The sequence below is a fragment of the Anser anser genome (genome assembly GCF_964211835.1).
Source record: "Anser anser genome assembly, chromosome: 2".
Taxonomy (NCBI): domain Eukaryota; kingdom Metazoa; phylum Chordata; class Aves; order Anseriformes; family Anatidae; genus Anser; species Anser anser.
Window position 1 is genome coordinate 97,411,823 of NC_139721.1, and position 13,612 is coordinate 97,425,434.

At 34.5% G+C, this 13,612-nt stretch overlaps 1 protein-coding gene across 6 annotated transcripts in view; it reads left to right on the top strand.

Moving 5' to 3' along the window:
• DPY19L1 (dpy-19 like C-mannosyltransferase 1) overlaps window positions 1–13,612 on the top strand; it is a 71,787-nt gene that overhangs the window by 46,877 nt on the left and 11,298 nt on the right. For all 6 annotated transcript variants that reach the window (XM_083822091.1, XM_083822087.1, XM_083822088.1 and 3 more), the window contains 9 exons: window positions 273–372; window positions 1,643–1,720; window positions 4,529–4,615; window positions 6,684–6,743; window positions 9,285–9,365; window positions 10,131–10,232; window positions 10,992–11,063; window positions 11,583–11,632; window positions 12,657–12,681. In XM_083822091.1, the coding sequence (XP_083678217.1) occupies window positions 273–372; window positions 1,643–1,720; window positions 4,529–4,615; window positions 6,684–6,743; window positions 9,285–9,365; window positions 10,131–10,232; window positions 10,992–11,063; window positions 11,583–11,632; window positions 12,657–12,681 (655 nt within the window). The remainder of the gene's footprint in view (window positions 1–272; window positions 373–1,642; window positions 1,721–4,528; window positions 4,616–6,683; window positions 6,744–9,284; window positions 9,366–10,130; window positions 10,233–10,991; window positions 11,064–11,582; window positions 11,633–12,656; window positions 12,682–13,612) is intronic.

Genomic DNA, 13,612 nt, shown 5'->3' on the forward strand with positions numbered 1-13,612 from the left:
TTACATATTGCCAGGAAAAGACAAACTTGGTAATGTTATATCATATCGTTAAGAAACACTAAGCATCAGAACTATTGTTTTTGGAAACCGATGGAAAAATGATACTAAATTTACTTGAACATTGTTACTTTTAGTGGATCAGTATTGCTAGCTAAATTCCAAGGTAACTTTATTATTATTTTTTTATTCCGTTCTCTGTTTTACTTTTTGATAATATGCAAATATCTGTGTAATTTAACTTACTGATACCTATTCTGTCTCTTTTTCCCAAGGATTCCGAATATTAATACAGGAAGCTTGATTGCACTGTGTGTTTCTAATATCTTTTTCATGCTTCCCTGGCAGTTTGCTCAGTTTGTTCTTCTAACTCAGGTAAGACCGTGTCCACCTCTGCATAGCCTCTTTGTCTTCTTTAGGCAAATTAACTACTTTCTATAGACAGTCACTGAGTTCACAACTATTGTTGCTTTCATTTTAGCCAGGCTTTACTCTTGCTCTTAGGAAAGATTCACCCCATTTATCACACCATTTTTTTTTCTATTCTTAAATTTAAAATTGGACACCACGCAGTCTTCTTTTTCCAGGACTAAATAATTTACTTATTTCTTAAAAGCAGCCTCCATCCTAAGGTCACTGCATTTGAACAAGTGCAGAACATGGGAAAACTTTGTATATTGAAGTACAAAAATAAAAGGTGTTGATCTTGCATTGCTTTGGGCTATTCAGATATTTATTTATTTATTTATTTATTTTACAGAGGGCAAAGTTTGCATGGCATGTGATATTTGGCATGATTTTGCATGATTTCCTATTTAATTTTAATAAACCTGAGAGTAGTGGCAGAATTTCTCTGTCTGAGAGCTCAAGCAGTTGAGTTAACTTGAACTAGCGCTGACATGTAGCATATGCTAATGTGAGCAATAGGATACTGGTCATACAGCACAATATCTTAATGCTTAAGTTGACTGAAATGTAACCTGTTGATTGAAATCCATCCATGTTTCCATACTTTTTCCCTTGTCTGTTGCACTCAAAAGAGATGTTGCTCGGTTTGAGTTGATAGTATATATCAATTGTTCAAAACTGTGTATGCAAATATCCTAAGTGGAGAAGAAGAAGCCATTAAACTCTGTAAGACATTATAAGAAATCCATTGCTATAACCATTATAAGATGTTGGGTCTGACACTTATAGGTTCGATTCATAATTTCATGAATTTTCCATGTGACTTTTAGCAAGCTACCTAATCAGTGAATCTCATTTTCCTCAGCAGCAAATTGTGATGTTTTAGTGCTTTGCAAAAATTTGGGGTTAGTTAATGTTAATGAATGCTTTTTTTTTTTTTTTTCTAAAAAGTGAAAGATGTGTTTAGTGCTGTGTTGTGATAACTTCCATTTTTGGAAAACCAAGTACCTACTTCTTAAATACTCAAATATGTTTGATAACTGTTATTCAGAGCAGCAAAATTAAAGTTTCTTGAAAGAAGCTGTTATAAAATGCCTAAGTATGCACTTAGCAAAAAAGCACCAGTAAAAGTTGGTTTATAATTGTTTGAGTAATTAGTTTTTGTATGAATATGTATTTGCTAGAGCAAGTACAACACTGTAAATTGTTAACTATTTTTTTTTGCTTTTCATTCTAGATAGCTTCATTATTTGCTGTGTGTATTATGGGTTATATTGACGCCTGCAAATTACAGAAGATACTCTCTGTTCATATGGTAACTTTTTTTTTCAAATTAAAACTTCTCAAACAGGTTAAAGTATCAAAACAGTGTGTCTGAAGTGTTTTCATTAGTTTCAAAGTGATTAGAAATGTGCAATAACAGAATAGAATAGTTCATTTGGAAGGGACCTTCAAAGATCATCAAGTCCAACTGCCTGACCACTTCAGGGCTAACCAAAAGTTAAAGCATATAATTAAGGGCATTATACAAATGCCCCTTGAACATTGACAGGCATGGAGCATCAACCACCTCTCTAGAAAGCCTGTTTCCGTGTTTGACCACTGTCATGGTAAAGAAATTATTCCTAATATCCATTCTGAACCTTCCCCAGCATAGCTTTGTGTCATTCTCTTCCATTTTATTGTTGGTTACCAGGGAGGAAAGACAGGTGCCTCCCTCTCCACTTCTTCCTCAAGAAGTTGTAGAGAGCAATGAGGTGACCTCTTAGCTTCCTCTTCTCCAAGCTAGCCAGCCCAATTGTCCCCAGCCTCTCCTCACAGGACATACTTTCCAGCCATTTTACCAGCTTTGTTGCCCGTCTCTGTATGCTTTCAAGTAACTTAACATCCTTTTTATATTGTGAAGACCAGAACTGCATGCAGTAGTCAAGGTGAGGCTTCATCATTACTAAATAGAGCAGGAGAATCATCTCTTTTGGCCAGCTGGCTATATTGTGTTTAATGCATCCAAAAATGCAGTTTGTTGTCTTGGCTGCCAGGGCAAACTGCTGACTCGTGTTGAGCCTGCTGTCAACCAGCACCCCCAGATCCCTTTCTAGAGAACTGTTCTCTGGCCACTCATCTCCTAGTCTGTACTTGTAACAAACATTACTCCGTCCCAGGTGCAGAACCTGGTATTTACCTTTGCTGAACTTCATGCTGTTGATAATTGCCCAATGCACCAATCTATCTAGATCCCTCTGCATGGCCTGTCATCACTTGAGGGAGTCAACAGCAGGGGTTGGAGGGGCCTGGATTTGAACATTTGATCTTAAATGTTTTTTATCATAGTGTCAGAAAGTAGGATCTGTCCGATGCATCGTAATTGTTGAACTCCATAAAAATTATTGACCTAAAAGATTTGTAGAAATATTTGCCTTGCCTTTTTGTTTCTACTTATTTCATGAATTCAAAGATACATGCATTCTCAAACAGCAGAATAGAAAATATACTAAAAATAGAGTATGAACAATAAAAAGTTGAAAAGATAGCGTTCATCTTATGCCATTAGTTAATGGAAACAATAAATGAGGTGTTTGCAAGTCAAAATTAGGAAACCCCAACTAGAACTTGGTTTTGAAGACTACGGACATCTGGACCACGAGAAGATGTTCTGCTCAAACTATTTAGAGAAATGTTTAGAATGAAGGGCAAAAAAAGATAAAATGTTAGTCTGAAAAAAACTTATTTTGTCAAATTGATAAGAAAGTCAAAGGCAGGAGATAATAAGTAAAAGGCAAATGGGTTTCAGCATAATATACCTGGTCTTCATTTTTGAAACTAAGATAATGATCAAGTTCTGTTGCTAGGATTTTCTGCTGTTTGAAGAAAGACCACAGTCTTAAATATATAGGAAGATGTAAACTTTTTTTTCCTTTTTAAGAAATATGTCTATTTTTAAAAATACACTTTTGATAAAATTTTGCAATGCAAACTCAGTGGGCAGAAAGTGTTTTTGCCACACAAAAGAAGCTTTTATCTAAATGATATTTCATACTTTTTTCCAAACATTTTGAAATACTGCAAACGGTAAATGAAAGGCAGTAGTAAGTTCTATTCAGCTCAATTTCTATCTAAAACTATATATAAAATGCTTGTTCCCAGTCACACTTATAAGGAAAATTTGCAAATAAGCATCTTGGTTTAGTAAATTTTGGCAGAAGCAGGATGAAATATTTGTGTCATTTGGCTTATAGTAGTAAGTGTATAATATTGGTGCCAAAGTGCCATAAAAGCCTAATTTCAGATCATTAAATAGTTGTGTACCATTATAGAGAAAGCTTTCTGAGGCTGGGTAAACTGCTGGTCTGTCTTTGTGGTGTTTCTGATTCTGTCCCCAACCTCCAGTTTTTGTAGAAAATTACAGCCTAGCTATGGAAAAAAGAAAATAAATCAAAAGGCTGAACATTTTACTACTTTTCCTTATTCCTGTGCACAGTAGAAGGTAGAGATTGATCATTGATATGGCTTTCCCAAGTTGGGAAATGTAATTCAGCTTGCTTTCTCTTAATCAGAAAGCACAGTAGGAGATCAGGATGGTGCAAAAAAGTTTTTTGTGTATTTCAGCCTTGACTTTCAACCTGATATAGCTGTTCATATGATTGAACAGTCAGAATGCTGCTTCATTTAATTCAGTAATGATTATTTTTTAAATATATGCTTCTCACTTTGGAAGAAAGAAAACAAGCATTTATTCAGTTATTCAGTACTTTTAATGTTTGTCCAGGACTCTGAAAGATAACAAACAGAATAGAGAAATACTTTTTTTTTTTTTTCCCCAAATTATTGCATTATGTTAGGAATAACTTCAAAAATATAACAGGTGTATCGGGCAAGATGAGTTAGTCTTAATCTATGTGTACTTTATAATATAAAATAATACTGTACACTTGGCTATCTGTCACAATTATGTCGTACTCAGTGTTTTCAGAACAGTTCTCTAAGCCAAATATCAAGCTTGCACTTGTTGCCAGGGTTGTGTCTTTAATTATAAAGCTGTTTGTGTTACAACGTAATTTATATAGTTAGGCAATTCTTAACCTTTTCTATTGTAAATTTAATAATTTTAATTTTCTTTTTTCAGGTATCTCTTGTAGTATGTTTTATTTTGATGTTCGGTAATTCGATGTTATTAACATCATATTATGCTGCATCTTTAGTAGTTATATGGGTAAGTTGTTTAAGAAAAAGAAAATTAATCATGTACTGTTCTGTATGTATTGATATAAAATGTAAAACTGCTGCATTACCAGACAGTTGACAAATCTTTTATGTCACAAACAGACCTTAAAGATATTAGGAGAATAATTAAATACTAAGATTTTTCACACCAAGACCTCTTCCAAAGGGAAGCTGAGTTAGGGGTCAGCTGTCTTCTTTATTTAGGCCAGGTTAAATTTTACAGGATCCACACCATTGTTAACACCATCATAATATTTGACCAAAATAATTATGAAATGAGAACATGAGCAAGAAGTCTTGTTTTAAATGCTTCTTTCTCTGAAACTGCAAATACAGAACAAATGACTGTAACTTACATAACAAAATTCCGTAGAATCATTAAGGTTGGAAAAGACCTCCAAGATCATCTGGTCCAACCATCCACCTACCACCAATGTCACCCACTAAACCATGTCCCTAAGCACCACCTCCAACCTTTCTTTGAACACCCCCAGGGACGGTGACGCCACCACCTCCATGGGCAACCCGTTCCAATGCCTGACTGCTCTTTCTGAGAAGAAATGTCTCCTAATTTTGAACCTGAACCTCCCTTGGCACAACTTGAGGCCATTCCCTCTTGTCCTATCACTAGCTACCTGTGAGAAGAGGCTGACCCCCAGCTCCCCACACCTTCCCTTCAGGTACTTGTAGAGAGCAATAAAGTCTCCCCTGAGTCTTCTCTTCTCCAGACTGAACAACCCCAGTTCCCTCAGCTGCTCCCCATAGGACTTGTGTTCCAGGCCCTTCATCAGCTTTGTAGCCCTTCTCTGGGCGTGCTCCAGGGCCTCGATGCCCTTCTGGTACTGAGGGGCCCAAAACTGAACACAGCACTTGAGGTGAGGCCTCACCAGAGCAGAGTAAGGGAAACTGTAGTTCAAATAGTACACAGTACTATTTGAAGCTATTGAGCCATATTCCCAAGTGTGAAATTATTCACTAAAGACTCATCTCAACATTCGCTATCTTCATTTATACGTAAGAGGAAAAACCACCTCTAACCTCTTCTAGTTTCATATGGTTTCTGCTAAGGGAATTATGTACATGAAATAGGAGATAAGATTGTATAAACAGATCTGCTTTAGCATGCTACAAGTAATCTCAATTTCTGAATCCTTTTGCCCCTGCTAGAAGCATGGGGTGACCTCAGTGGTTTTTGTTTGTTTTCTTTTTTGTTTTATTTATATTTTGTCCTTCAGTAAAAGAGTGGTAATTTCTCACCTGTGTTAAGAATTATCTCCTTTCACTACTGGTAGTTGTTGGAATAGTTTTTCTTATAAACTTACTGTACTTGCTTGTAGCAGCTTCTGTAATTATATACTAAGTGTAGTTACATTGAGTTTCTTGCCTATTTTCTGCTTAGAAAAAAACATTTGTTGTTTGTCTGTTATTTGACTGTATATAGTGGCCTCAGTCCATGTCACATACAGACGGGGTTCTAAAAGCTTTTAAGTTCATTCTCTGTTTTTCTTAATGCTGTTGTTTGTCAAGGCATCTTAGAACGGATTTTCTGTGTATCATAAATCAGGAACAATGTGAAACAGAAAAATACTGATTACTTTTTCCCCACTTGTGTTCTCTTGCCTTGTATGAAAAATTTGTGTTATGCTGCCAGTAATTTATTTGTTGCTTCAGAAGGCTGTTGTTCATGAAAGCAGACATAATTGTTTCCTGTTGTCTTTGATTTAAAGAAACTTAGAACTGTATAATATAGAATTTTACTTGGTAAAAAGTAGAGTAGTCGTCCATTAATCATATATAAACTGCAGTAGGAATTTTTATTTTGGCATGTTTTGCCAATGCAGGGTAAAATCACAATACCGTATGTTGATTCTGTTCATTCATGTTTCATGTGTTGATTCCGGAATCTGGTGTGTGGTGGTGTGTGTGTTTATTTATTTACTTTAAGTAGCTGCATGCTAAAGCAGGTGCTTATTAAAATAAAATAAAAAGTCATCTAAGATACTGGAACATCTTCTTGTTATATCTTACCTGGAAATATATTTTCATTTTATTATTAGGGAATTCTGGAACTGAGTCCAAGAGTCTTTAAAAGGTGCAGAAGTCAAGTCTATCTGTGGGTAAGGAATTTCATACATCTTGAATTTTAGAAAATAATTATGACTTTTGTTTTAATGAAACTGAACTAACTTTTGTTTTCTAACAGCAGAAAATCAAGAAATACAGATAAACTGCCCTTTTCAAGTAAATTGTCCCTATTCCTAGGAATTCATTTTAAAATACTGAAGGATGAAAAAGGGCATAAATAAGCATTTATTTCACAAAATTAAAATAACATTCAAATGGCAGCACATTTAATTTAAACCTGTTTGCAAAACCTAAGATCTGTATGAAAATCTCTCTGAAACAGAAAGCAATTTAGAAGAGGCAGTTAAAAGAATAACAGTGCCTGGTGATTTGATGGGGATTAAGACACTACACTAGTGATTCATTAAAAATATGTCCTATATCACCATTCTTTCAGAATATTTTTGATAACATCAAGCAACTTACAATTACATAACTAAGTACAAGAAAAGAGTCAGACTAAAACGATGTAGGGGCATGTAGTTGGGGTTTGAGGGCAGTTGAAATAATGTCCAAATGTGGAGGAAACCCCCAAAACTCTGACAAATAAAATACAACACTGTAGAAAACATGAGAAACAACTTACTGCTTAAGATACAACGTTAACTGGTAAAGATATCTTTAATGGGAGACTACTAAGACTATCCAGGTGCTTAAGACCATTCTCATTAAAATGAATGGTAACCTCTTGCCAAAACTGGATGAAATTCATACAGTTATTATGCAGGCATTAGAATATAAAGGCATTAAAATGAAAAAAAAAATTATAACAAACTGCATCGCGTGTATAACCTGTCAATGTAACTAGTTACCTGTGGTACCAGGGAATTGGGAATGTAGACAGATCTTGTGTCAGGTTTTTAAAACTGAGATCCAAGACATTTGTGGAACTACAGACCAGTAAGTCCAACTTTGTAGAAGAATAAATAGATGAATAAAGTTGTTAAAGATACATGTACATGTGATATAACAAAAGATAAGTCCGATGCAGCCTCTCTAAAGGAAGTCATGCCTGGCAAATGTATTTGACTTCTTTGAAGGATATAGATAAGGGTGTATGGGTGAATGTAATGCACTTGAATTTCAGAAACCTTTTGGGGAAGATAACTAACGGGAACTGTAAAAGAAAATAAGCTCCATGTGATAAGGTGTGAATGTTAGAAGGTAAGAAACAAAGGGTGGGATTAAATGGTAAGTTTTCAAAAGAAGACCACCACCACCCAAATTATATGTATAAAATATTTGAACCTAAATAAGCAGAAAAATTTTGGTATTCTTATGAAAAGTTCTCTGAATACATCATTGCATTTCTGAGCAGGCATCAAAAAGGAAAGTAAACAATGGAAGTTATGGAGAGTGGACTCCTTCCAGAAAAAGCAGTAAATTTTCTTATTTTTTAAACTCATTCTTGCCATCCTAAATATTATATGCAATCTCAGTCAGCATATCTTTCTTAAAAAAAAAAAAAAAGGCACATGAAAGAATGCCCTCCCCCCAAATGCAAAACGTACCACAATCAAATATAAGAAGAGAGGATATGAAGATAATTATTAATAAAGAATTGCTAAATAGCACAGATTTTAAAATAAGTTAGAATTCTACATCTTCGAAGGTGGAGGTAAGCATAAGAAGGCTAGTGAGTAGAAACAGGTTATAAATACAGTTTATTTGGTGCTCCTTATGTTGGCAGCAGTAAATTTATAAGAGAGAATTATTATATTGTGGAAGCAAAAAATAAAGAGTCAGAAAAGGATTAGGTACCTCTCAGGCATTTAGGTTCATTTTCAGCCATTAAACATGATGATTGAATGCAACCCACAGTCACATAAATATCATGGTTACATTAGGGTAAAGATCAGTTTGCATGTTTTTATTATATTCTCTGTGAATGTATCTGCTGCTGGTCCCTGTCATATGCATGATGCTGAGCCAGGCTTTCCTACTCAGCTGGGCTCGTTTTATAAGGAACTAAGTAAAACGAGACTGCCTAGAATTTTCTCCTTTTTAGTAGTTTTAGTTACATTTCATAAACATGGTATGTAACCCTTTCTATCTCCTTGAAGTTCTATTTTGAGATTATCTTCAAAAGGTACTATAAATCAGCAAATTCCTTCAAAGGTTTGGATTAGTGGGGTAGTACAACCTGATAATTACAGAGAGGCTGATGGTGGAAAATAATCATGGTACACCACTGTATGCAAAACAGATGGAATTGACAGTTTGGCTGCCCCATTTAAAGTTTACTTTGCTACATCCTCTGCTACATTGTCATGTGCAGTGATACAGCCAAAATATCAGTTAATCCAAAAATATTTCAGTTGAACTAAGGGAGGGGGAAAAAAGAGAAAACAAAACATAAAACCATCCAGTGTGTTCAAATTTCAGAAGTGTAACTGGTTAGAAATGATTGTATATCTTGGTGATAACGTAGAGTTTTGAGCTAGTCACTAAATTTAGTAATCTTTCTGAGAAAGGATGGCTTTATTTAAAAGTTTGTTGAGACATGTTTATTTCATTCTGAATGTATTTTTAAGGTCATTGAAGGATGTGCCTGGTTATTTGGGACAGTCACCTTGAAATACCTAACTTCTTTAGCATTTGGAATAGCTGATGATGTACGTCTTCTTTCTCTTATGCAAGTATATGGTGTCTTTTAAAAATATTTTGTCTTAAAACTTTGATTTCAGTCTCTTATTGATATATTTTCCCGAGATTCCAAGACTTCTTTTGCAGAAATGGGAATGGGCTTGTGTATTTGCTTTCTCATTCAATATGAATGAAGACTTTGAGGTTTTATGACCTAAGTTTGTGAAAAGACCAATGTGTTTACTGTTGAGTTGATAAATGCTCTGTGTTTGTTATGAAATTTGGCTTTATAGAGCTCTGTTTATTTTTGGTATCTTTTTCCTACATCTTTATTTACTCTGTTTCTTGATTCAATTTCTTCTGAAACTCATTTTTAAGGCAATTCTGAAATGCTTGTTGTAACTAGAACTCCTAATTGCACTTTAGTGCTTTTATTATTAAATTATATTTTTAAAACCCTGTCTATGAAGATGCTGCACACCTAAATGTAGGGGCAAGAGGTGGGAAGCTCATATCTTAAAATATGCATATGCAAACTGTACTCTTGTTCAACCCAGTTGCAGTGGTAACATTCTTTTTCTGCTGCTTTCTGCTTTTTCTTTTGTCTAATCTGTTATGATCAAATATATCATTTAATCTACTCAAATACATTTTTGGTGCATTTATAACATTATTGTAAATTATATAATCTTCTGTTTTAATTTAAAAAAATGATATATATTTACACTACTTGTTTGCAGAAAACAGTTTTTTTTTTTTCTTACTGCAGCTCTTTTTTTTGTATTTCCTACCAGGCTCATATAGGTAACATACTAAAATCTAAATTTATTGGCTACAAGGATTTTGATACATTAATGTATACCTGTGCTGCAGAGTTTGACTTCATGGAAAAAGAGGTAATCTGATCAAATTAGATGTTTGTGGAAAAGGGAGCTTTTTGATTTATCTCCATTTATAACTTGAAACATCTGTGAGCCATAACATACTACTGCTGTCGTAAGAATTCTTTCTTTTTTTTCCAAGCGCTTACTGATGAAGTTAGAGATGTTAATGAACTTCAGCTAAATTTAAATGGTTTTATTGCTTTTAAATTTGCTAACACTAAAAGTGTTTTGATTTCATATCTAAGAAGCATGCTTACTTTACTAAAAGAAGTGCTTGTTCAGGGATATATGAAAGGTCAAAGTCCTGCAAAATTAAGATTTTGTGTCTGTCAGTAACTGATGCTGAGTAAACGGAAAATGTGATGAGAGCCACGAAGGTGAAGTAGATTTAGTTTACAGAAAAGTATCGAGGTTTCCATGTGTGTTGTTAGTAGACTTTTCTGGTTCATCAGTATCTAAATGTGTTCAGAACATTTATAGATTAGTCAACCCAGAACACTCGAATTCTTTTGAGATACCATCTACTTCAAGTCTTTGGGTAGTTTGCCAAAGAAAGGGGAATAATTTTTTAATGACCCTAGTATTAAGACCTCTAGTGAGATTGCTGGGTGGAGTTTAAATTTAAGTTTCTTCTAGCTTGTTTTGTTCTTGTTGTGTGTTTATATTTGTTTCACTTGAGGAAAAACTCCTTTATATTATTTTTTTCAAAATGAACATCGATGTAACTCTAGATGACTGGAAAGCAATTAATGCATTGTATTTCCATTGTAGACTCCAGTTAGATACACAAAGACTCTACTACTACCAGTTGTTCTGGTGGTTTTGGGGGTAATCATCAAAAAGGTAAGTGATTTAGTGAATCACCTTTAACTTGAATTTACTTTTTTCGTGTTTCTAAGGGACCAGTATTTATTTTGAGACAGGAAAAAGTTAAACAAAATACAGATTGTCAAAAATATTTGTATACAGTTCTGTATTTCCTTTACATAAGTTTTTACAAAGTTCTGGTCCTGCGTCAGTGAGAAAACTTGCTTTGATGTTAAGCACCAAAAAAAATTCTGTCACTTAGCTGATGAGTACTATAACTAAAGTTTACAACTGTTTTTGTAAATTTGATTATGTATAGTTTGTGTGAAAACAACTTACAGACACAAGAACACAAGAACAGATGGGATAACTGCTAACTGCCTGGCTAATTAAACATCCTCAGAAAGAATTTTTAGGTAAAGCATTGTGTGCCTTTATCTTAGCATTATCTGAAAACGAGATACTCAGGTGTAATTTAATTTAACGAATGTTGGAAATGCTCTATAATGCTTTTGAAAATTTATTCATAATTTTGCTGGCTTCTGTGTTCTTCAGGCAATTAAATATCTTAGGTGGACTTTATCTCATACAGGCCAATATGAAAGGTAAGTATTCTTTTTGAATGTCAAACTGATCTTCCTGCTGGAAGTTCATTTGATTTGACATACACTAAATAGCTGCATTACTTTGACCCTTTTTGAAGGGTAAATTATGTAACTGAATGGCTTGGATGTACTATTTGTAGTATTTTTATAGACTAAGTTTTATCTGCTGAACTTAGTTTCAGACATCTTAGCCCCCCTCGCCCACAAATATTCTATTTCATCATTTATATTTCTACTTTGTTCCTAAATCAGTGTTTACTTATGTGTCTATTCACTTTTCTCCTATAAACAGTGAACACAAGCTGTTTCTTCCCCGTTATTTTTTTCCAGGTTATAAAAATACTTGAATTTCATCTTTAGGAAGGGATCCCAGCTGTATTAATTTTATTTTCTAAGCGTCTGTAATACGTGCTCTGCCTGTTACAGGCATTTGGCATCACTTCTTGAAGTGCTTAAGGGCAGTGAATTTGGCCAATTGCATGTTGTCATTTCCCTAACAAAGGAAATCTTTTTGCTTCCATTTTTTTTTGTCACTAGTCATTTCAGTAATATCTGCTTTCCATAGTCTTAATGGCATATATCAAAATTAAAAAAATAAAAAATTGATGCAGCATTCTGCCCTCAGAGGGTTTTTATTTAAAAAAAAAAAAAGTATACCTTGTTTTCACTGTATTCACATTTATATTTCCCATAAAGCCAAAACCAGTCTGAGTAAATGTCTGACATTTTGGTAACAGTTCTTTGCCTCTGTTATGTTACTGAGGTTTCATTCTCAAAATAAACTGTTCAACTCTTCTATATGTGAAATAATTCATGAAAGTGATTAAAAAACTGCTATAATTAATTTTCAGATATCCAAGTAGACATAGGGATGGAGGATAGTTCCTAATCTGCAGTGTATATATATAAGCTTCTTAGAAAAAAAAATCTGTACAGGTGCTGACTCTTGCTTACTGTAAAGTAAAAGTGCTGCATCTATATGATAGAAACAAATCATGATTTTTTTCCTTTTTTCTTTATTCAGAGAGGAACGTTTTAACCAGGGTGAGGTAAGATATTTTTTTCTGCACAATTTTATTCATATGTTAATGAGAATAGTTGGCCCATTGCAAGCTGTATTTCAATATTAATGCTGGTAGATGGTTTATTTGTAGCTAATTATTTGCGTCTTTTATTCCATTGTCTTAAATTGAATCCAATATGTCACCAAAATAGCTCTGGAATGCTGAACAGAAAATAATGCTAATTAATGGTGGGGTGGCAGTGCAGGATAGGAGTCCTTTGGGCTTTTGCTGTACCAGTGCAGAAAGGCACTGATTGTGAAAATGCCTCTGTGATTTACCACAGCACTTCCACAGGTGATGTAGATTCACTGTTAGGAGGGCTGAACTACATGTCTGATGCCTTCTAACTGTTTTTTTTCTAACAAGTTGCCTGTGGTAGTGTGAGTAGCCGAGATTATAGAATCATTTAAATCATTTAGGTTGGAAAAGACCTCCTCTAAGATCATCTGGTCCAACCTTTAACCTAGCACTGACAAGTCCACCATTAAACCATGTCACTAAGCTCTACGGTACACATCTTTTGAAGATCTCCAGGGGTGGTAACTCAACTACTTCTCTGGGCAGCCTGTTCCAACACTTCGGAACAGTGAAGATTTTTTTCCTAATATCCAACCTAAACTTCCCTTGGCATAACTTAGGGTCATTTCCTCTTGTTTTATTGCTTGGTGCTTGGGAAGAGACTGATCCCCACCTTGCTTATAGCCTCCTTTAAAGTAATTATAGAACATGATACAGAGTAGATACATGATACAGGTGTAGAGTCTCCCCTGAGTCTCCTTTTCTCCAGGTTAGATGACTATATTTGCTTCTTCCATCTCATACGTCAATATTTTAGGTATTAGACAAGGTATTAGCAAGGTCTCTTCACTTCTATAAAGAGATAATATAACAAATTTTAGCTGTTTCTGCCTGTGTT